Source organism: Schistocerca piceifrons, chromosome 2, assembly GCF_021461385.2.
Source record: "Schistocerca piceifrons isolate TAMUIC-IGC-003096 chromosome 2, iqSchPice1.1, whole genome shotgun sequence".
In the NCBI taxonomy this organism is placed as follows: Eukaryota; Metazoa; Arthropoda; class Insecta; order Orthoptera; family Acrididae; genus Schistocerca; species Schistocerca piceifrons.
Window position 1 is genome coordinate 1033152533 of NC_060139.1, and position 25493 is coordinate 1033178025.

Genomic DNA, 25493 nt, shown 5'->3' on the forward strand with positions numbered 1-25493 from the left:
CCCGGTTAACATGCAGTACAATACAATATCTGATGAAGTAGAAATTCCCCTAGACAACAATCCACGCCGTGTCTTTCGAACGGCCGTCCGGAGTGGCCGTGCGGTTCTAGGCGCTAGAGTCTGGAACCGAGCGACCGCTACGGTCGCAGGTTCGAATCCTGCCTCGGGCATGGTTGTGTGTGATATCCTTAGGTTAGTTAGGTTTAAGTGGTTCTAAATTATAGGCTACTGATGATCTCAAGCCATTTGAACCATTATTTTCTTTCGAACGGAGCGGCGCAGTCGTTATTCATTGTATCTCTTCCAGGCATAAAGACAATGAGCAGAACGCCCTTTCGATCCCAAAACACTCTGGCCATAACCTGTTTCATGCTCAAAATGTGTTTGGCTTTTTCTTCTTTTGTTGGGGATAGTCAATGGCGCCAGTCGGTTGATTGGCGCACAGTTTCTAAACTTTCATGCGAAACCTAGATCTCGTCAACAATATGACTCAAAACATCCTAGCCATCCTTGTCGTACAGAGTGAGAAAGCCAACTGCAGCTCCAATCCGCTGTTGTGACGTTCGTTTGTCAAAAGGAAACCACTTGTCACAATTCTACAAATTTCATAAAGAACTGGTAGTGAAATTGCAGGAACGCACAAGCTCAATCCATCAGGCAGTGAAACGCCAATGGTGTTGAATTTTTTCATCAGTTCTACTTTTGAGTTCATCACTCGCAACTAAGAGTCAGCCTGATCGTTCCACATCATGAGTAGTCGTTCGTCGTCCATTAAACATGAGACAACATTTTCGAACTGAGGCTTCTTTCATCATGTTTCTATAAACTTCTGTTACCTGCCTAAGCATTTCGATATTGTGGACTTCTTTTTGCATTCAGAAACAGTATTACTCCACGAACCTTACACTATGCCGGATCGTAAATTTGGTAACAAATGTTAGGATCGTACAAATAAACAGCGAACGACCGTTCCTGGCACCTGTTACTGTGATCCTGACGCCACTGCTATACACGAGGGGGGGAGGGGAGGGGGTAGAACGAAATGCGAGGCTTTTCAGGTCAGAACGTCCTTTCCTTTTAGAATGACCCTCTTTGTTTCGGAATTTTCACTTGTCGAAAAATGCTGGGCTTTGGCTCAGAACGTCCTTTCCTTTTAGAATGACCCTCTTTGTTTCGTAATTTTCACTTGTCGAAAAATGCAGGGATTTGGCTCACTCTCAAATTTCGTTAAAGAATATGGGACTTCACACTTGTAAATTTATTTTACCAACACTTCACTGACAAGTGCCACATTTACGAATAGTGAAGAGGACTGTGGACTGCGTATAGAAAATATATGTATTTACAGTCTAGTTTAGTTGCAAAGCAGATTTCGACAGTAACCATCACTGAACGCTATCGTGTATAAAACCTTTCAAAAGACAGAACGCTTCTGTACACTGAAATATCCAGCACATCGCTGCAGACAACCAAGAATGGAAGAGAAATTTTAAAAAAAATGTTTGAGAAAGATATTACTCGGATAAAGCTAGCCCAAGATAAGTGGGATTGTTTACACAAGACATGTTTACACCCAGAGCTTTGGGAGTGTTGGCGCTATTGTTTCATAAGGATGGCCTCCGCAGTTGCCCTCTCGGCTGTTGGCAGGTGCACGTCGAGTCGATATTGTGGACTTCTTTTTGCACCCATCGCGGTTCTGAGTGCAACCAGTGCCGGAAGTATACAATGTGTCCGCAATCATTTGAAAAACTTATAACTTAAAGACTATTAGCGATAGAGTGACGTGGTCTGTTGTAAAACGTTTGTTGTTGTTGTTGTGGTCTTCAGTCCTGAGACTGGTTTGATGCAGCTCTCCACGCTACTCTATCCTGTGCAAGCTTCTTCATCTCCCAGTACCTACTGCAACCTACATCCTTCTGAATCTGCTTAGTGTATTCATCTCTTGGTCTCCCTCTACGATTTTTACCCTCCACGCTGCCCTCCAAAGCTAAATTGGTGATACCTTGACGCCTCAGAACACGTCCTACCAACCGATCCATCCTCTTGTAAAGTTGTGCCACAAACTCCTCTTCTCCCCAATTCTATTCGATACCTCCTCATTAGTTATGTGATCTACCCATTCTTCTGTAGCACCACATTTCGAAAGTTAATGTTAAATGTTCCACATTAGATTTTGTGAAGGAGAAACTTTATTTTGAATACAATTTTCAAACTGAAGAATTCGGTCTTTGCATATTCCCTTATCAGTACCTCATCCTCTTCCATGTCGGGTTTATTTAAATCCAATGAATATTTTTTAAAGAAATCATCTTTCAATCAGAGTAAAAAAAACCAGCTATCGGCTGATATCGTCGCTATTGGCCATCGAATTTGGCGCCTCCACGCATGCGCACTTCCTGCCTAAGACTGGATAAATAGGGGGCCCTAGTCATGCCTTCCCCCCATGAACCATGGATCTTGCCGCTGGTGGGGAGACCTGCGTGCCTCAACGATACAGATAGCCGTACCGTAGGTGCAACCACAACGGAGGGGAATCTGTAGAGAGGCCAGACAAACGTGTGGTTCCTGAAGAGGGGCAGCAGCCTTTTCAGTAGTTGCAGGGGCAACAGTCTGGATGATTGACTGATCTGGCCTTGTAACACTAACCAAAATGGCCTTACTGTGCTGGTACTGCGAACGACTGAAAGCAAGAAGAAACTACAGCTGTAATTTTTCCCGAGGGCATCCAGCTTCACTGTATGGTTAAATGATGATGGCGTCCTCTTGTGAAAAATATTCCGGAGGTAAAATAGTCCCCCATTGCGATCTCCGGGCGGGGGCTACTCAGGAGGACGTCGTTATCAGGAAAAAGAAAACTGACGTTCTCCGATCGGAACGTGGAATGTCAGACCCCTTAATCGGGCAGGTAGGTTAGAAAATTTAAAATGGGAAATTAATAGGTTGAAGTTAGATATAGTGGGAATTAGTGAAGTTCGGTGGCAGGAGGAACAAAACTTCCGGTCAGGTGAATACTGGGCTATAAATACAAAATCAAATAGGGGTAGTGCCGGAGTAGGTTTAATAATGATTACAAAATAGGAGTGCGAGTAAGCTACTACAAACAGCGTAGTGAACGCATTATTGTGGCCGAGACAGATACGAAGCTCACGCATACCACAGTAGTACAAATTTATATGCCAGCTAGCTCCCCAGATGACGAAGAGATTGATGAAATGTATAATAAGGTAAAATAAATTATTCAGCTACTGAAGGGAGACGAAAATTTAATAGTCATGGGTGACTAGAATTCGACAGTAGGAAAAGTAAGAGAAGAAAACTGTAACACCCCAAGAAGCCTGAAAATCCAAATTAGAATGTCATGATAATTTAAAGTAGGGAACAGTGTTATCCTGACAGGTACGACAACTGTGACAATAATATAACACCTTAAAGCTTTGATGAACACCAGTTTCGATAATTACTGAGTATATCATGATATAAAGCTAGAAAGAAAGAAAGGTTATTTTTAATTAGCTATCATACATCTTAGTAATAACTGCGAATCAGTACGACGAAAGTTAAGTCCAAAGTAATATGTTGGTCAGAAATAACATTTATTGTCAAAGAGAGTTGCAAACGCGGCGAAAAGGAAATTCAATGCGTCTACAATGCTCGATCATGGAAAAGTTAGTCGCTTGCTAGCTTGCTTGCTATCAAGTCGAGAGAGAGCACCGTTTGCTATAGTACCACAAACGGAACGCTACGAGATTGTTTCTTTTAGAAAAAAAAAGCAATATTGTGTAATAGAGATGCGCGGACTTTGTTCTCAGTTATTCTGACTTGAGAACTTGAACTGAAGTGATATTCTGATAGTGTACGATGAGTTAATGAACTTTAATTATTAGATATATTATTGTTGCACTCAACCTTCGTCAAAGTGAACAGTTACAACGAAAATGGACATAGTATCAAAGACTGCAAATCCTGATTAGCCTGGAGTACGAAACATTAATACGACCACACGAAGATAATACAAATATGCTGATTGTAAAAGTTGTAATTGTCACGATCACCGAACTGAAAAGAATCGTAATTGATCTGATCCATCTGTGTGCGTGTGGTGTGGTGTGATGATTATAAACTAAGTGCTAAGAAGGAACAATAAAATTGTTCGTCAGTAATGGAAATCTCACGTGTTGGCTCCATCATTAACTGAAGTGGTGTGACAGTTGATGATCAAAATTAATTAACGGTGAACATTTTAACTGAAAGAGTGACTTGATGAACATTGAGCGTTGAAAGGAGTGTTTTGCCGAAATAATATCACTACGCATGAAAGCAAGATAGCATTGTAGATTATCTCTGGATTTACGTCGTGCCGTAGTGAACAGTTCTGCCTAGCAACGTAACAACAACTACTGATACTGAACCGCAAATGAATTTTTCCTCCCTTCAGTGGTGTGAAACGACGCCGGTGATGAATGATTCACTCAATACTGCAATAACTAACTAACCGGGCGTAGCAAATAATCATATAACCATAACAGACAATTAAAATCAGCAGAAGACTGTGCGGACTCGCAAACGGACTTTCATACATTACGCGAGGAACAATTTCCTTTAGATATTTTCAGGTGCTGTTCCACGTTATCCGACGGGGACAACCATCACTGCGCGTTGCGTCTCCATTCCACCGACCGAGCTGTAGCAGTAGCGGCTCAACACCAACAGCGACAACAAAAAGTGGAGAGGGGACGTCACAAAAGTAGTAGGTGAATATGGAATGGGGGTAAGGAATGAAAGAGGAAGCCGCCTGGTAGAATTAATCATAGCTAACACTTGGTTCAAGAATGATGAAAAAAGGTTGTACACATGGCAGAGGCCTGTACATACTGGAAGATTTCAGATAGATTATATAATGGTAACTCAGAGATTTAGGAACCAGGTTGTAAATTGTAAGACATTTCCTGGAACAGATGTGGACTCTGAACACAATCTAATGGTTATGAACTGTAGATTAAAATGGAAGAAACTGCAAAAAGGTGGGAATTTAAGGAGATGGGACCTGGATAAACTGACAGAACCAGAGGTTGTAGAGAGTTTCAGGGAGACCATTAGGGAACGATTGACAAGAGTGGGGGAAATAAATACAGTAGAAGAAGATAGGGTAGCTTTGAGAGATGAAATAGTGAAGGCACCAGAGGATCAAGTAGGTAAAAAGACGAGGACTAGTAGAAATCCTTGAGTAACAGAACAGATACTGAATTTAACAAATGAAAGGAGAACATATAAAAATGCGGTAAATGAAGCAGGCAAAAAGGAATATAAACGTCTCAAAAAATCAGGAAGTGCAAATTGGCTAAGCAGCGATGGCTAAAGGACAAATGTAAGGATGTAGAGGCATATATCACTAGGGGTAAGATAGATACTGCCAACAGGAAAACTAAAGAGACCTTTGGGGAAAAAATAACCACTTGTATGAATATCGAGAGCTCAGATGGAAACCCAGTTCTAAGCAAAGAAGGGAAAGCAGAAAGGTGGAAGGAGTATATAGAGGGTCTATACAAGGGCTATGTATTTGGGGACAATATTATGGAAATGGGAGAGGATGAAGATGTAGATGAAATGGGAGATCTGATACTGTGTGAAGAGTTTGACAGAGCACTGAAATACCGAAGTCGAAAGAGGGCCCCAGGAGTAGACAACATTCCATTAGAACTATTGATAGCCGTGGGAGAGCAAGCCCTGACAAAACTCTACCATCTGGTGAGCAAGATGTATGAGACACGAGAAATACCCTCAGACTTCAAGAAGAATATAATAATTCCAACCACAAAGAAAGCAGGTGTTGACAGATGTGAAAATTACCGAACTATCAGTTTAATAAATCGCGGCTGCAAAATACAAACGCGAATTCCTTATAGACGAATGGAAAAACTGGCAGAAGCCGACCTCGGGGAAGATCAGATCGGATTCCTTAGAAATGACGCAATACTGACCATACGACTTATCTTAGAAGATAGATTAAGGAAAGGTAAACCTACGTTTCTAGCATTTGTATACTTAGAGAAAACTTTTGACAATGTTGACTGCAATACTCTCTTTCAAATTCTGAAGGTGGCAGGGGTAAAATACAGGGAGCTAAAGTCTATTTACAATTTGTGCAGAAGCCAGATGCCAGTTATAAGAGTCGAGGGGCATGAAAGGGAAGCAGTGGTTGGGAAGGAAGTGAGACGAGGTTGTAGACTATCCCCGATGTTATTCAATATGTATATTGATGAAGCAGTAAAGGAAATAAAAGAAAAATTTGGAGTAGGAATTAATATCCATGGAAAAGAAATAAAAACTTTGAGGTTTGCCGATGACATGTACTTCTGTCAGAACAGCAAGGAACTTGGAAGAGCAGTTGAACGGAATGGACAGTGTCTTGAAAGGAGGATATAAGATGAACATCAACGAAAGCAAAACGAGGATAATGGAATGTAGTCGAATTAAGTCGGGTGATGCTGTGGGAATTGGATTAGGAAATGAGACACTTAAAGTAGTAAATCAATTTTGCTATTAGGGGAGCAAAATAGCTGATGATGGTGAAAGCGGAGAGGATATAAAATGTAGACTGGCAATGGCAATGAAAGCGTTTGTGAAGAAGAAAAATTTGTTAACATCGAGTGTAGATTTAAGTGTCAGGAAGACATTTCTGAAAGTATTTGTATGGAGTGTAGCCTTGTATGGAAGTGAAACATGGACGATAAATAGTTTGGACAAGGAGAGAATAGTAGTTTTAGAAATGTGGCGCTACAGAAGAATGCTGAAGATTAGATGGGTAGATTACGTATGTAATGAGGTGGTACTCAATAGCACTGGAGAGAAGAGGACTATGTGGCACAACTTCACTAGAAGAAGGGACCGGTTGATAGGACGTGTTTTGAGGCATCAAGGGATCACCAATTTAGTATTGGAGGGCGGCGTGGAGGCTAAAAATCGTAGAGGGAGAGCAAGAGATGCATACACTAAGCAGATTCAGAAGGATGTAGGTTGCAGTAGGCACTGGGAGATGAAGAAGCTTACACAGCATAGAGTAGCGTAGAGAGCTGCGTCAAACCAGTCTCTGGACTGAAGACCATAACAACAACAACTGTCTAAACTGACTGGAGACAAAAGCCAGAGCGTTATCGCTGACAAGGGCCTAGGAAGAGCCAAACCACGAAAAGATGTTGATTAGGTGATGGATGCCAGCTAACCTGTATCCTGGTAGAGGAAGCCTCTGAATTATCTGCTTATTTAGAAGTGTTCAGATATACCAATAATTTCAGAGTCAACATCTATAAGCAGTTCACTAACTTTATCTCTAATACCTTGTATATTTTGATGAAATATACTAATTCCCTCATTACTCGGATACCTAAGCTTTGTCGAAAGTGGTTCCTTTGTTAGAGAGACTTCCCTTAAACAGGAATACCTATCAGCTGACTTCAATCTAAAAAAGGTGCAGCTCTAACACCGACTACTACCGGAATTTTGAGGTGCAGGCCATGTCTTGTGAAACCCGTCCTGCTGATAGACTCCACCGACACCACTCAAATGTGACCCATGCCTTCATCTTGAGGAGCCCTTCGCGTGGGTGCACAGTTTTACTGGCTATTTGTCATTTGGTGAGTATCCCAATTAAAGTGTCTATTAGCTCCTAAGAGTCCCCAGTAAAGGCAGATCTCGATTTTTAAAATATTGTCTGAATTGTTATATAACTATTCTTTTAAATGAACTTTGTACATTGCTCCTTAATTTTTACTAGGAATGTTAATTTGCAAAGTTATGGGCGGGCCGCTCCCATACTGAAATTTTAAATAGTTCAGTAGAAACGTCTCTGTGAAGTCGTTTCATAAGACGCTTGTCGATTTCGGTACAACCTATTCACTTTACTACCTGATTTTAGCTCAATTCAAGAACTCTTCCAGAAACACTGAACACCCAAATAAGGCCTATCGAATATTATATGTGTGTTTTAATGTTGGGTTTCGGTTTTGTTTTGTGGGAAACGCTGAGTTGGTCATCGTCTGCTGGGAGCAGACATGTTGCTTCTCGTTCGAAGGAGAGCACAGGATGACCAACTTAGGTTTCCAATACCTGAACAGAGAGGTTTACCCATTTTAGTCGAAGGCTGTGTCGAAGGCTGTTTCTGCGTGTGTGGTTGGTGATGGAGGGCTACTCTCTGGTAGCTTCCGCTGCATAGGGAGCCAGGTAATCTCGAAAGAGAAAGCGGCACTCTTCGGTGAATGCTTGGTGAGTACGGATCGTAGCTCTTAAGGGGGCTTTCAGGTGATAGGAAGCAGGTTGAGTTAGGACTTCGTTATGTTTAACTGTTGAAGTACTTAAGAACTTCAGCTTAACTGAAGCGTGTGAAGCGAGTTATTTTTCCGAATGTGCCATAATTATATTGCTTTAAATAGGCGATTTTTGGGTGTTTGAGTTAAAGTGTGGAAGTTACTTTGTTCATTTTGAACAACGATGAAGTAGAATTTCAAACGATAAATCTGATTAGGAAAAGCTGGTTAGCATCACTTCAAAGCATCACTCCAACCGTACGTGAGTGTAATACTGCCTCGAAGCGAGTATGATTTTTAATGATTTTTAATCTTATATTTTGTGGAAGTTGTTTTGGTCTTTGTGTGTCGATTTTGTGCCACGTGTTTGGTAATCAGTTATCCTTCTGGTCCACCACGGCACCGCAATAGGCATTATTTTAACAGTTTGCTTGTTTAATGAGCTATAATTTCTGCAAGGACGTCTGTTCTTTCGTGTGCTTTCTGCAAAGCAGCACAACAGTTTGATTCGGAATGCACCACGTGGTCTATTTCGGCCGTTTGCAAGCAGCAGACGCAGTTTGTATGTTGAATAATTATCTCACAACCTCGTGCATTGGTTAAACCTCTGTCCAGAAAAGTGCATGCGTAGAATCGTAATACGAATCTCAGATATTTTTGTGGTATGAATGCAAAGGAGATTATAGTATCGTTGTCTCCCACCCCAGTTTACTGTGTTTCTTCTTGCTGTACGGTGGCTAGGACAGTTGCAAAGTCGAAGAGAAAGAAGAAGGTTCTGTTGTTAGGTAGTTCTCATGGCAGAGGTGTGGGCCAGCAGTTGCAGGAAGTGTTGGGGAGTGAGTACCAGGTCACCAGGCTCAGGTGAGTTAACATAGGGGGGTTATGTAGGGATTTTACTAAAGAGGATCAGGTAGTGATTGTGGGTGGGGCTGGTAACAGTATTGATATGTATGGGGAGTATGACATTGATGGTGACCTGGAAAAGATAGCCACTCAGACTGGCAACACGAATGTGCATTTCGTGGGACTGTTTCAGCGTCACGATCGGCCTCATCGTAATACAGCCGTCAGGCGTAATAACATGTGACTTGGGGATGCGCTAATTACAGAAGGCATGGGTCACATTTGAGTGGTGTCGGTGGAGTCTATCATCAGGACGGGTTTCACAAGACATGACCTGCACCTCAAAATTCCGGTAGTAGTGGGTGCTAGGGCTGCACCTTTTTTAGACTGAAGTCAGCTGATAGGTATTCCTGCTTAAGGGAAGTCTCCCTAACAAAGGAACCACTTTCGACAAAGCTTAGGTATCCGAGTAATGAGGGAATTAGTATATTTCATCAAAATATACAAGGTATTCGAGATAAAGTTAGTGAACTGCTTATAGATGTTGACTCTGAAATTATTGGTGTATCTGAACACTTCTAAATAAGCAGATAATTCAGAGGCTTCCTCTACCAGGATACAGGTTGGCTGGCAGCTTTTCTAGGAGCTCTTTGCAGTGTGGGGGAGTAGCCATGTATGTGAAAAACGGCATCCCACTTGAGTCAATTGATGTTTCAAAGTACCACACTGAAAAGGTGTTTGAATGTTGTGGAGGTGTGGTTAAATTTAGTGGAGCTAAACTTCTAACTGTTGTTATTTATAGATCCCAGACTCCGATTTCACAACATTTTTGCTAAAGCTAGAGGAGGTTCTTGGTTCACTTTATAGGAAATACAAAAAGTTAGTTATATGTGGTGACTTCAATATTAATTGAATCAGTGATTGTGCAAGGAAAGGGATACTGGTAGACCTCCTTAATTCATATAATCTTATGCAAACCGTATTATTTCCAACGAGAGTGCAAGGGAACAGTAGAACAACCATAGACAACATTTTTGTTCATTCCTCATTGCTAGAAGGGCATTCCGTTAGCAAACGGTTAATGGCCTTTCAGATCATGATGCACAAATTTTAACTCTAAAAGATTTTTGTGCTGCAACACATGTTAAATATAGTTATCAACTGTTTAGGAAAGCTGATCCAGTTGCTGTAGAGACCTTTGTAAACCTTATCAAGGAACAAGAGTGGCAAGATGTTTATAGTGCTGATACAGTAGACGACAAATATAATGCTTTCCTCAAGACTTTTCTCGTGCTCTTTCAAAGTTGCTTTCCGTTAGAACGTTCAAAACAGGGTACTAGCACAAATAGGCAGCCTGGGTGGCTGACTAGAGGGATAAGAATATCCTTTAGAACAAAGTGGCAATTATATCAAAACGTTAGAAACAGTTAAAATCTAAATGGAGCAGCCCATTACAAACAGTATTGTAAGATGCTTAAAAATATTATTAGGAAGGCAAAAAGTATGTGGTATGCAGATAGAATAGCTAAGTCTCGGGATAAAATTAAAACCATATGGTCAGTCGTAAAGGAAGTGGCTGGTCTGCAGACACAGGTCGAGGATATAGAATCAGTGCGTAGTGGGAATGGCCGTGTTACTGATAAGTCGCATATATGTACAGTATTTAATAATCACTTTCTGAATATAGCAGGTGAACTAAATAGAAACCTAGTCCCAACAGGGAATCATATAGCGCTCTTAGAAAAAAGTGTTCCGAGACTATTACCTGAAATGCTCCTCCATGATACTGACAAGAGGGAGATTGGGTTAATAATTAAATCACTAAAGACCTAGAACTCTCATGGATGTGACGGGGTATCTAGCAGAATACTGAAGTATTGTTCTATGTATGTTAGCCCAGTATTTAGCCATATCTGTAACTTTTCCTTTAGGAGTGGTCAGTTTCCTGACGATTAAAGTAATCGGCAGTGAAGCCACTTTATAAAAAGGGAGACAGGGATAATGTTGACAATTTTAGACCTAATGCTACGCCACCGGTGTTTGCTACAGTTATCGGAAAGGTTGTATATATAAGGTTACTGGAGCATTTAAATTCACATAATTTGTTGTCAAATGTACAGTCTGTTTTTAGAAATGGTTCAACAACTGGAAATGCTATATTCTCTTTTCTCTGTGAGGTTTCGGACGGATTAAATAAAAGGTTGCGTACGCTAGGTGTTTTCTTTGATGTAACGAAGGCTTTTGACTGTGTTGACCACAAAATATTACCGCAGAAGTTGGACCATTATGGAGTAAGGGTAGTAGCCTACAATTGGTTCGCCTCTTACTTTAAGAACAGAAAGCAGAAGGTAATTCTCCGCAATATTGAGAGTGGTAGTGGTGTTCAGTCCCAATGCGGCACTGTTAAGTGGGGTGTTCCCCAAGGTTCGGTGCTGGGGCCACTGCTGTTTCCTATTTATATAAATCATATGATTTCTAGTATTACAGGTGATTCAAAAATAAGTTCGTGGCTTGTGGAAAATCATTTGATGCTACATCACAGTAAGACTCAGCTTTTACAGTTTCTAACTCACAATTCAACAAGAACCGATATTTTGATCAGACAGAATGGGCATATTATAAGCGAGTTATAAGCGAGACAGAACAGTTCAAGTTCCTAGGCGTTCGGATGGATAGTAAGCTGTTGTGGAAAGCCCATGTTCAGGATCTTGTTCAGAAACAAAGTGCTGCTTTATTTACCGTTAGAACAGTATCTGAAATAAGTGACAGTTCAACACGAAAAGTAGTCTACTTCGCATATTTTCATACGCTTATGTCGTATGGTATTATTTTTTGGGATAATACTTCTGATTCAAAACGGGTATTTTTGGTTCAAAAACGGGCTGTTCGAGCTATATTTGGTGTAAGTTCGAGAACCTCTTGTCGACCCCTATTCAATAGTCTGGGAATTCTCACATTATCCTCACAGTATATATTTTCTTTAATGTCGTTTGTTGTTAGCAATATTAGCTTATCCCAAAAGGTAGCAGCTTTCACTCAGTTAATACTAGGCAGAAATCAAATCTACATGTGGAATGCACTTCCTTGTCTCTTGTGCAGAAAGGAGTGCAGTATTATGCTGCATCCATTTTCAATAAGCTACCACAAGAACTGAAAAATCTTAGCAGTAGTCCAAACACTTTTAAGTCTAAACTGAAGAGTTTCCTCATGGCTCACTCCTTCAATTTTGTTGAGGAGGTCCTGGAAGAGCTGAAAAATTAAGCACATTCCAGTGTTACATTGTTGATTTTCTTTATTTAAACTTACGACTTGTCGCCTGAATATATTTCTTATAGTTCTTTTTATCTGTTTCTACTATCGTGTTATAATTTCATGTATTGACTCGTTCCATGACCATGGAGACTTCTCCTTAATTTGGTCCCACGGAACAATAAATAAATAAATAAAAGAAATAAATGTAGTTAAATTGTGCTCTGTTACATTCTCACGTAATTCTTACTTAAATATTTCTAGTAAGGTACGAGATATGTGTAGTGTAGGACGTGCAACCAAATACTTAGATACAATAAATAATCTACGTGAAAGATAAATTCTGTGGGGTTGATCTTACCTACTTACTCCGATTTCCAATCCTGAATTAATCAAGTTGTTTCATGCGCGACATGGAGTGCTATTTATCTGGCTACTTAAAGAAATTTGCATACTTGTAATTAAATTATTAAGGTAATTAAACTAATAATTTTCCAGCTCCGTTTCTTTCTAAATGGTTAGGAAGGGCTTGGGCTGGTGGCGACCCTGAATTTCTGAATTTTTATCATTATTTGTGTGAGAGAAGCAGCTAGAATTGCGAGATAACGTATATGGCTCGATGAAATATGTTGTAAAGATAGTAATACGTTACAGAGTTTTCAATTCCCCGTTTAAGTATTAGGGTGTACGTCAATTTTTATCAAATTTGTTTTGGTGTTTGCTGTTTGATAAATGTTGACAGCCTTGTATCGGCAGCGGTTGACGCGTTGCTGTTCTGCTGGTCCGGGGCAACGACGCATTTTCTTTCTGCTTCCTCAGGCTTCTGGTCATCACGAGAGGCATAAGTGTTGGCGGATCACACGCGATTCTGCGGATCGCCCGTTCCAGCCTCAAGTTGAGTAGTTTGTTGTTATTCTTTTGGTATCAGGCCACAGCGGGGGAGTCGCCGGATTAGGAAGTCATTGACACAATGCTCCTGTTACTGTGTGGCCCTTGTGGGCGTGTAATGAAAGTCCTTGGGCAAACTGAGGACTGAGGTTCTTGATTTCTTTAAAAAATTAAGGGTTTGTCATTTTCATTTTAATTGTGCTTTAGTGTATTTAAGTAATTCAGGTAATTAACGTGATTTGTGTGTAACAGGCTTGTGGCCAGTCAGTGGAGTACTACTGTTGCTCGGTTTTACTTGTTGGTTGCCTTTGAGCAACTTGGCCATATGGAGATCAGAATAACCACTGGAGACGTATGCATTTTAAAAGTTTTTTTATTTAATGTTTGTTGAATTTATACTCGTATTTGAGTCCTGTTTTGGGGTTAGCCCCCAGTTGTGATCAATTTGCGGGGACAGAGTGCTGCTGTAGGTTCATTTAATTAAGTAGCTATTTGTAGTCAGGCGACTATTGTATTGCACAGTTGACATTTTGGAGTACTATTTATAGTTTTATATGTAATACAAATGTTCTTATACATTGTGAATTTAATTTAAAAATCTTAACTATTTATAATTATTTCATAAGTGATGTGTCGGCAGCTGGGCCAACACCTTGTAGGTCGAGATGGCTGAAAATGCACGCTAGACTAACGCAGACGGGCGTGAAGTACTGGAACAGGCTACGCAATTAATGCTATGAAGAAAAGTACGTAGTTGGATTAATACTTATCTTTAATCAATCATTGTGGTACATCGCTCTTGACTATACACAGGAGACTTTAATTACAATCACTGTAAGGCTAATGGCGCCTTGCTAGTTCGTAGCCATTAACTTAGCTGAAGGCTATTCTGTCTCTCGGCTAATGAGAGAGAAAGGCTTCGTACATCTAGTCGCTAGCTAGGTCGTCCGTCCAACTGGGGCGAGTGCTTGTTCGTATCACGAGACCTGCCTTGTGGTGGCGCTAGGTCTGCGATTACACAGTGGCGACACGCGGGTCCGACATGTACTAAATGGACCGCGGCCGATTTAATCTACCACCTAGCAAGTGTGGTGTCTGGCGGTGACACCACAATAAGAATCTTGGTAACTATCAGTTTGTTACGTTCTCTGGCAGCATGCATCCAAAATGAAAGTTAAAAGAACATTTCGATTTATAATGCTCACTGTAACAAATAATTTATATGTATGTCTGTTAATAGAATTTCAGAAAGACACTTCATTTTGCGAGGAAACAGATAATTATGAATTCTGCTATTATAAATGAGTAGTGACTGGCGTATTATGAAGAGGCAGTTGCTCGGCCACCATTTACCAGACGTTTTCGATTGGTGAGAGATCTGGGGAATGTGCTGGCCAGGGCAGCAGTCCAACGTTTTCTGTATCCAGAAAGGCCCGTACAGGACCTGCAACATGCGGTCGTGCATTACCCTGCTGAAATGTTGGGTTTCGCAGTGATCGAAGGAAGGGTAGAGCCACGGGTCGTAACATATCTGAAATGTAACGTCCACTGTTCAAAGTGCCGTCAATGCGAACAAGAGGTGACCGAGACGTGAAACCAACGGCACCCCATACCATCACGCCGGGTGATACGCCAGTATGGCGATGACGAATACACGCTTCCAATGTGAGTTTACCGCGATGTCGCCAAACACGGATGCGACCATCATGATGCTGTAAACAGAACCTGAATTCATCTGAAAAAATGACGTTCTCCCATTGGTGCACTCAGGTTCGTCGTTGAGTACACCATCGCAGGCGCTCCTGTCTGTGATGCAGCGTCAAGGGTAACCGCAGCCATGGTATTCGAGTTGATAGTCCATGCTGCTGCAAACGTCGTCGAACTGTTCGGGCAGATGGTTGTCGTCTTGCAAACGTACCCTTTTGTTGACTCAGGGATCGGGACGTGGCTGCACGATCCGTTACAGCCATGCGGATAAGATGCCGGTCATCTCGACTGCTAGTGATACGAGGCCGTTGGGATCCAGCACGGCGTTCCGTATTACCCTCCTGAACCTACCAATTCCATATTCTGCTAACAGTCATTGGATCTCGACCAATGCGAGCAGCAGTGTCGCAATACGATAAACCGCAATCGCGATAGGCTACAATCCGACCTCTATCAAAGTCGCAAACGTGATGGTGCGCATTTCTCCTCCTTAGACGAGGCATCACAACAACGTTTCAGCTGGCAAAGCCGGTCAACTGCTGTTTGCGTATGAGAAATCGGTTGGAGACTTTCCTCATGTCAGCACGTTGTAGGTGTCGCCACCGGCGGCAACCTTGTGTGAATGCTCTGAAAAGCTAATCGTTTGCATATCACAGCATCTTCTTCCTGTCGGTTAAATTTCCGCATCCTTAGCACGTCATCTTCGTGGTGTAGCAATTTTAATGGCCAGTAGTGTATTGCCTGCACTAATGTCATCAACTTCGATCCATGCCAGGTCCTAAGTGTTCAGTTGCTGCACGATCTGGATCTTGCACGGGTACCAGAGTAAAATAGACGGCAAATGTTTCCGTCATGTTGAACATGGGATGGAGAATTCTCGTAGCACCGAACGAGCACTGCCACCACCCGGGGCCCGTGCTGCGTGCTCAGTTACAGCAACAACAACCTCATAATAAGTGCCTCTTCCACGTGCCACACCAAGCTCACCCATGTAATCGATTTGCTTTGTCATATTTTTGAAGCGTTTAATGATATCAGGGCCCTCCTCAGACCTTTCAGTCGGCGATACCTTCTCAGTGCAGCCCTGTAACTGCTGCTTTCACGCAAGGTAGCTAGACATATAAGGTAGGCCATTCCGGCAGTGTCCGCGAACAATTTACCCACAGTACCCTTCGCGCTGTGACGTCACCGGGCAGAGAGCATTGAGTGCGGCAGCAGTGTGTTTATTAGTGGCGCGTGTCGCGAGCAGACCGAATTATGAATAGAAATAAAGGTAATTGTGCAGTTTCAAACAGTAAAAATTATGGAACTAAGACTAGTGGTATAGTGTATCATCGTTTTCCCAAGAATTCCCTACAAAGGGATTGGATATCTCGGTGCAAGCGAGCTGACGAAATTAATGTTATTAATACCCGTATCTGCTCCATTCATTTTCTTCCTGAGGATTACGAGCGGGATTTAAAGAACGAACTCCAGGAGGTGCCGCAAATGCAGGAACTTAAAGCAGATGCAGTTCCGTCTCAACATTTACCCAACTGGCACGGAGATTTTGCGTACAGCTGAAAACAGCACTGAACCTGACAATGAGGTAAGGAAGCTGCTGTGTTATACTGATCAATTAGATTAAGGTGCTAATTCGTTAAGTTTTATCTTCTCAAATGAGTTATTTTTTAGTGAAAAAGTATCATTTTAGTACTAATTATTAATCATAAACTAAAAAATTAACAGGCTTTTCTGTTCCTGTAGGATGTTCGTGAGCGAGCTCTACGTTATCAGAAGAGAGAGATGTGCGCAAGAGAGCGATTGGTACCTTGCGGTCTCTGTCCCCAAGGAAAGGGAAACTGGACCGAGACACAAATACGGTGCCCATTTGTGAACTGTCTGATTTGAAAGTGAAGGACGAAGAAATAGAAGTTATTTATAAGAAAAATGCCGTGCTTGAAAGTAGCCTTAAAAAATGTGAAGCAGCCCTGATGAAAGCCAATACTGTTAGACGCGTCTTATTAAGGAAGACAAAATTAAGTGCTACAGTGAAAGAAAGTTTCGTAAAGAAAAAAGTAGAAAATATCTTATCCAAGTGTCTCACTCCAGGACAAATTCGCTGTTTGTTGCCAGGCAACAGACGTGTTAAATGGAGTGGTCAGGATATTGCCAATGACCCAACTCTAAAAGCTCTCTCTCAAAAAGCTTATACATATCTGAAGAAGCGAAATATTCCTTTGCCATGTCGAGCAACACTCCAAAAGTGGACTACGAATTTTAAGTGTAATCCAGGTATCTCAGAAGAATTTTTGGCAATTTTGAAAGCAAAGAGTCGTACGTTTACTCCCCTACAGAAGACAACTGTGTTGTGTTTCGATGAAATGAACAGTTATGGTAGAATCTGCTATGATGCTTCGGAAGACAGGATTTTAGGACCTCACACAAATGTTCTAGTTGCAATGATTTGTGGTTTGTGTTCATCTTGGAAGCGGCCGATTTATTACAATTTTGATGTGACAATGAACTGTGGCCTGCTGCTAGATATAATATTAAAAATTGAAAATTCGGGACTACATGTTGTGGCTGTAACGTGTGATATGAGTGCAAAAACCTCTAAACTGTGGAACGAACTTTGTGTCAATATCTCAAAAACCTTTTTCAAAAATCTAGCACACAATGAAAGGAAAATCTGGGCTTTTTGCAATGTACCACATTTATTGAAGCTTCTTGGGAACCACTTTTTAGATGAAGGGTTATCTCTTCCTGATGGAACTTTGATAGCCAAGAATGCAATTGAGAATTTGTTAGACAGCCAGAAAGGCAATCTGAATGTAGTACATCACATTTCAGAAGCGCACATCAGTGTTACAGGACGTGCTCGACAAAATGTTGGACGGCAGCCCGCTTATTTTCACGTCGCAAGGCTAAAGCTCTCTTGTATGTTCAGGGAAAAGAACGGGAAAGCCTGTTCTTTGTTTTAGTAAACGATGTTTTCGACGTTTTAACCAGAACTCCCATTGATGATGTCGCGTCTTTACGTTGCGGATTTGGTCTGAATTTTAAAAGTCAAGAGAACACTTTAAAAAGGTTGCCTTGACATGCGCTGTGGAAACAGGAAGGGTTTGTTGCCATTTCAGTTGGGTTCAATAGTCTCAATCACATCCCTTCTAGGGTTACTCGAAGAGGTAAAGAAAGATAACGTGAAGTTTATCTTAAGATCACGTCTAAATCAGGACTGCTTGGAAAATTATTTTTCTACAGTTCGAGGGCATGGTGCGTTCTACAATAATCCCACAGCTGTAGAGGTCAAATACAGAATTGGGCTCCTTCTTTTAACTGGAAATGCAAACGACATACCTTTATCAGGCAGTGCAGCAGCTGCGGAAGAAACAGTCACTGCCGTTTCCGCAGATACTGATACTGAGACACGCCATTGACGACATCTTGAAGCTCATCACAAGTGAACTCTGTATTGAGATAACAGACGAACGACAAGTGAAACGTGCAGGTAGTTGTGACATCTTAGGTATAGTCGAAGAGGAAGAAGAATTTCTGAGAACTGTCCACTAAATAGATCAAAATAGTGCTGATATAGAAGATGCTAGTCCTCACTCTGTTCAATACTTGGCTGGCTATCTCGCATTCAAAAGTCGTTCATCGAAGTTATATTTTCAGGTTTCCATGGACAAACAATTTCGAAATGTAACAACGTAATTAAAAGTTTAACTTCGATTATCAAAACAAAGTTTCCTCATGTACACGAAAACGTAATTAGTTTGTATGTTAGAACGCGAAATTTTATACGTATCAGGCATTTAAATAAAGAAAGACTAGTAGAAGCAAGAAAAAAGAGTGACACAAGGAAGAATCTCATGTGGACGGCATCTAAACCGCGTAAGAAATGAAGAGCCGCTTGTCGTCAGCAACTACAGCCGATCGAAGCACTTGACAATTACGGAATGGTGGTAAGTTTGTTTTACGCATTCTTTATCACCTCCTATGTCGAACTATGTTAGTTACGTATTTTTTTTTAGGTTTAGTTTTCAGTGTATGTTTATGTATACAGAGTGGTCCATAGATCGTGACCGGGCCAAATATCTCACGAAATAAGCGTCAAACGAAAAAACTACAAAGAACGAAACTTGTCTAGCTTGAAGGGGGAAACCAGATGGAGCTATGGTTGGCCCGCTAGATGGCGCTGTCAAACGGATATCAACTGCGTTTTTTTAAATAGGAATCCCTATTTTTTATTACATATTCGTGTAGTACGTAAAGAAATATGAATGTTTGACTTAGATCACTCTTTTCGTTTTGTGATAGTTGGCGCTGTAATAGTCACAAACATATGGCTCACAATTTTAGACAAACAGTTGGTAACAGGTAGGTTTTTTAAATTAAAATACAGATCGTAGGTACCTTTGAACATTTTATTTCGGTTGTTCCAAAGTGATACAAGTACCTTTGAGAACTTATCATTTCTGAGAACGCATCCTGTTACAGCGTGATTACCTGTAAATGCCACATTAATGCAATGAATGCTCAAAATGATGTCCGTCGACCTCAATGCATTTGGCAATACGTGTAACGACATTCCTCTGAACAGAGATTAGTTCACCTTCCGTAATGTTCGCACATGCATTGACAATGCGCTGACTTATGTTGTCAGGCGTTGTCGATGGATCACGATAGAAAAAATCCTTCAACTTTCCCCACAGACAGAAATCACAGGACATCAGATCCGGTGAACGTGCGGGGCCATGGTATGGTTTTTCGACGGCCAATCCACTTGTCATGAAATACGCTATTCAGTACCGCTTCAACCGCACGCGAGTTATGTGCCGGACACCCACCATGTTGGAAGTACATAGCCATTCTGTGTATGCAGTGAAACATCTTGTAGTAACATCGGTAGAACATTACGTAGGAAATCAGCATACATTCCACCATGTAGATTGCCGTCGATAAAATGGGGGCCTATTATCCTTCCTCCCATAACCCCGCACCATACATTAACCCGCCAAGGTCGCTGACGTTCCATTTGTCGCAGCCATCGTGGATTTTCCGTTGTCCAATAGTGCACATTATGTCGGTTTACATTACCACTGTTCGCGAATGACGCTTCGCCGCTAAATAGAACGCGTGCAAAAAATCTGTCATCGTCCCGTAATTTCTCTTGTGCCCAGTGGCAGAACTGCACACGACGTTCAAAGTCGTCGCCATGCAATTCCTGGTGCGTAGAAATATGATACGGGTGCATGTAGCATTCTCAACACCGACGTTTTTGAGATTCCCGATTCTCGAGCAATTTCTCTGCTACTGGTGTGCGGATTAGTCGCGACAGCAGCTAAAACACCTACTTGGGCATCATCATTTGTTGCAGGTCGTGGTTGACGTTTCACACTTGGCTGCACACTTCGTGTTTCCTTAAATTACGTAACTACCCGGCGAACGGTCCGGACACTTGGATGATGTCGTCCAGGATACCGAGCAGCGTACATAGCGCACGACCGTTGGGCATTTTGATTACAATAGCCATACATCAACACGATATCGACCTTTTCTGCAACTGGTAAACGGTCCATTTTAACACGGGTAATGTATTACGAAGCAAATACCGTCCGCACTGGCGGAATGTTACGTGATACCACGTAATTATACGTTTGTGACTATTACAGCGCCATCTACCACAAAGAGAAAAAACTGGTCGAACTAAACCATTCATATTTCTTTACATACTACACGAATATGTAATAAAAAATGGGGGTACTTATTTTAAAAAAACACAGTTGATTCGCGTTTGACCTATGGCAGCGCCATCTAGCGGGCCAACCATAGCGCCATCTGGTTTTCCCCTTCAAGCTAGACAAGTTTCGTTCTTTGTAGTATTTTCGTTTGACGCTTATTTCGTGAGATATTTGGCCAGGTCACTATCAATGGACCACCCTGTATGTGTGTCTAACGTGCCTGAAAAGTTGGTATTTCATTTACAAAACGACGACATTGCTTTTGTAATGCGCTCTGTGTTACGCAGGCGCGGCTTTTCTGCCGGGTGACGTAATGCGAGCGCAGCCAACCGCAATGCGATTGACGGAACAGCCCTCGCTGGCTTTCACGTAAAACAGTTTCACTAGCAGAGCACCGCCTCTCTTCTCGACAGCCATAGTGTTCACTCTCCTTCAGTCATACTGTTGAATCCTCGTTAGCCGCTGTTATATCATCTCGTTGTCTCTGTAGAGCTGTACCATGGGAAGCAAGGAGAGGATGTTGGTTGGTGACCGGTATCCTCGTTCTATAACACAAACTGCACACAGTTATTCACAAACAAAGAGCTACTTAATTTCAGCTTTCATGTGATGTGGTAAAAGCTCTCCTGTATAGCCTCACTGCAGTTGACGTACAGAGTCCTCTATGAACACTGTTCGCTACGTGCTGCTCCTGATTCTAAGCTAGAGGCTGTGACTGCGTTCTCCGTCTCGCTGACACTCTGGAACTCACTCGGCGTAAAGACTGGAGCCAACTCGGCTTAACAGGCTCGAACTAACTGAACAAACTAACTGGCCCACCTGTCTGCGGTGGCGATCCTAAATACTGGAGGCTGAGAGGGCGTTGGTGGCGCGTTTCCAGCGAGTCTTGTCGTTGTCCTCTGTCGATACTCTCGTAACCTCTATGCCGCATGGTGTACTGGCGCCAGCGTACACCAGCACACATACCATCATACAAACATTGCACAGCGCCAGATTTGCACCTGGTAGCTAAATTTGGAACTAATTTTTTTCCAGCGTAAATCGGTTCCACGTTAACGTATTAGCATATCTACCAAGTTTAACTGCTGTACGATAATTACAGCCCACCCAGGACATCCCCTACATCTACATCTACATCTACATGGATACTCTGCGAATCACATTTAAGTGCCTGGCAGAGGGTTCATCGAACCACCTTCACTATTCTCTATGATTCTAATCTCGTACAGCGCGCGGGAAGAATGAACACCTATATCTTTCCGTACAAGCTCTGATTTCCCTTATTTTATCGTGGTGATCGTTCCGCCGTATGTAGGTCGGTGTCAACAAAATATTTTCGCATTCGGAGGAGAAAGTTGGTGATTGGCATTTCGTGAGAAGATTCCGTCGCAACGAAAAACGCCTTTCTTTTAATGATATTCAACCCAAATACTGTATCATTTGGCTGGTCCTGGCGGAGGTTCGAGTCCTCCGTCGGGCATGGGCGTGTGTGTTTGTCCTTAGGGTAATTTAGGTTAAGTAGTGTGTAAGCTTAGGGACTGATTACCTTAGCAGTTAGGTCCCATAAGATTTCACACACATTTTTTTACTGTATCATTTCTGTGACACTCACTCCCATATTTCGTGATATAACAAAACGTGCTGCACTTGTTTGAACTTTTTCGATGTACGCCGTCAGTCCTATGTGGTAAGGATCCCACACCGCGCAGCAGTATTCTAAAAGAGGACGGACAAGCGTAGTGCAGGCAGTCTCCTTAGTAGGTCTGTTACATTTTCTAAGTGTCCTGCCAATAAAACGCAGCCTTTGGTTAGCCTTCCCCACAACATTTTCTGTGTGTTCTTTCCAAATTAAGTCGATCGAAAATGTAATACGTAGGTATTTAGTTGAATTTACGGCTTTTGGATTAGACTGAGCCGGCCGGTGTGGCCGTGCGGTTCTAGGCGCTTCAGTCTGGAACCGCGAGACCGCTACGGTCGCAGGTTCGAATCCTGCCTCGGGCATGGATGTGTGTGATGTCTTTAGGTTAGTTAGGTTTAAGTAGTTCTAAGATCTAGGGGACTGATGACCACTGATGTTAAGTCCCATAGTGCTCAGAGCCATTTGAATTTGATTAGACTGATTTATCGTGTACCCGAGGTTTAACGAGTTCCTTTTAGCACTCATGTGAATGACCTCACACTTTTCGTTGTTGAGGGTCAACTGCCAATTTTCGCACCATTCAGGTATATTTTCTATATCGTTTTGCAGTTTGTTCTGATCTTCTGATTACTTCATTAGTCGATAAACGACAGCGTAATCTGCAAACAACCTAAGACGGCTGACCGGATTTGTCTCCCAAATCGTTTATATAGATAAGGAACAGCAGAGGGCCTATAACACTACCTTGAGGAACGCCTGAGAAATTACTTCCGTTTTACTCCATGACTTTCCGTCAATTACTACGAACTGTGACCTCTCTGACAGGAAACCGTAAATCCAGTCATATAACTGAGACGACATTCCATAAGCACGCAATTTCACTACAAGCCACTTGTGTGGTACAGTGTCCAAAGCCTTCCAGAAATCCAGAAATACGGAATAATCTGAAATGCCTTGTCAGTAGCACTCAGCACTTCATGTGAATAAAGAACTAGTTGTGTTTCACAGGAACGATGTTTTCTAAACCCATGTTGACTGTGTGTCAATAGACCGTTTCCTTCGAGGCAGTTCATAATGTTCGAACACAATATATGTTCTAAAATCCTGCTGCATATCGACGTTAACGATATGGGCCTGTAATTTAGTGGATTACTCCTACTAGCTTTCTTGAGTATTGGTGTGATCTGTGCAACTTTCCAGTCTTTGGGTACGGATCTTTCGTCGAGCGAACGGTTGTATATGATCGTTAAGTATGGAGCCAAAGCATCAGCATACGCCGAAAGGAACCTAATTGGTGTACAGACTGGACCAGAAGACTTGCTTTTATTGAGTGATTTAAGTTGTTTCACTACTCCGAGGATATTTACTACTACGTAACTCATGTTCGCAGCTGTTCTCGATTCGAATTTGGAGTATTTACGTCGTCTTCTTTTGTGAAGGCATTTCGGAAGGCTACATTTTAATTATAACTACCTAGCAGAAGACCATAAAGAGCAACTACCTAGTTTCAGACTACTTGAAAACACTGTTCAGAGTGATTAATCAGCAGTACTCCCGAGTCCGCTGTAGGGGCACCTACCTTCATCCTGTCGGGTCGCAGGTCGACCCCCACGACGGTCACCCCTCGCTGCAGCAGCGCGCGCGCCACGGCGGCCCCTATGCCGGAGCTGGCTCCTGTCACCATGGCAACGCGTCCGACGTACCTTTCCATCCTGGTAAGTACTGAGCTCTGCCGCGTCTGGTATGTCCTTTGCACCGCGAACCTGCCGTACGAGTAAACACGATAACGATAAGAGTTTTTTGCGCTCTCTGTCTTAAGATTGCACTCTGCACGTTGAGCAAACGTGAAAAACCGGTTCCAAACACAAGTCGCACGTTTGTTAATATGCTGCATGAACCACGTATTTAGACACCCTCAATTTCTTGTAAACGGGTATAGATATCAATATGTTTTCGGCAATTACACTACTGGCCATTAAAATTGCTACACCAAGAAGAAATGCAGATCATAAACGAGTATTCATTGGACAAATATATTATACTAGAACTGACATGTGATTACATTTTCACACAATTTGGGTCCATAGATCCTGAGAAATCATTACCCACAACAACCACCTCTAGCCGTAATAACGGCCTTGATACGCCTGGGCATTGAGTCAAACAGAGCTTGGATGGCGTCTACAGGTACAGCTGCCCATGCAGCTTCAACACGATACCACAGTTCATCAAGAGTAGTGACTGGCTTATTCAGACGAGCCTGTTGCTCGGCCACCATTGACCAGACGTCTTCAATTGGTGAGAGATATGGAGAATATGCTGGCCAGGGCAGCAGTCGTACATTTTCTGTATCCAGAAAGACCCGTACAGGACCAGCAACATGCGGTCGTGCATTATCCTGCCGAAATGTAGGGTTTCGCGGGGATTGAATGAAGGGTAGAGCCACGGGTCGTAACATATCTGAAATGTAACGTCCACAGTTCAAAGTGCCGTCAATGTGATCAAGAGGTGACCGAGACATGTAACCAATGACACCCCATACCATCACGCCGGGTGATACGCCAGTATGGCGATAACGAATACACGCTTTCAATGTGCGTTCACCGCGATGTCGCCAAACACGGATGCGACCATCATGATGCAATAAATAGAACCGGCATTCATACGAAAAAATGACGTTTTGCCATTCGTGCACCCAGGTTCGTCGTTGAGTACACCATCGCAGGCACTCCTGTCTGTGATGCAGCGTCAAGGGTAACCGCAGCCATGATCTCCGAGCTGATAGTCCATGCTGCTGCAAACGTCGTCGAACTGTTAGTGCAGATGGTTGTTGATTTGCAAACGTCCCCATCTGTTGACTCAGGGATCGCGACGTGGCTGCACAATCCTTGACAGCCATGCGGATAAGATGCCGGTCATCTCGACTGCTAGTGATACGAGGCCGTTGGGATCCAGCACGGCGTTCCGTATTACCCTCCTGAATCCACCGATTCCATATTCTACTAACAGTCATTGGATCTCGACCAACGCGAGCAGCAATCTCGCGATACGATAAACCGCAATCGTGATAGGATACAATCCGACCTTTATCAAAATCGGAAACGTGATGGTACGCATTTCTTCTCCTTACACGAGGCATCA

At 42.4% G+C, this 25493-nt stretch overlaps 1 protein-coding gene across 1 annotated transcript in view; it reads right to left on the minus strand.

Annotated features, from left to right (window-relative positions):
• Window positions 1-24074, minus strand: part of LOC124777924 (dehydrogenase/reductase SDR family member 11-like) — a 70026-nt gene extending 45952 nt beyond the window's left edge. The window contains exon 1 of the mRNA XM_047253476.1: window positions 23932-24074. Coding sequence (XP_047109432.1) covers window positions 23932-24063 — 132 coding nt within the window. The 5' untranslated portion in view covers window positions 24064-24074. The remainder of the gene's footprint in view (window positions 1-23931) is intronic.
• Between the last annotated feature and the right edge of the window lie 1419 nt (window positions 24075-25493).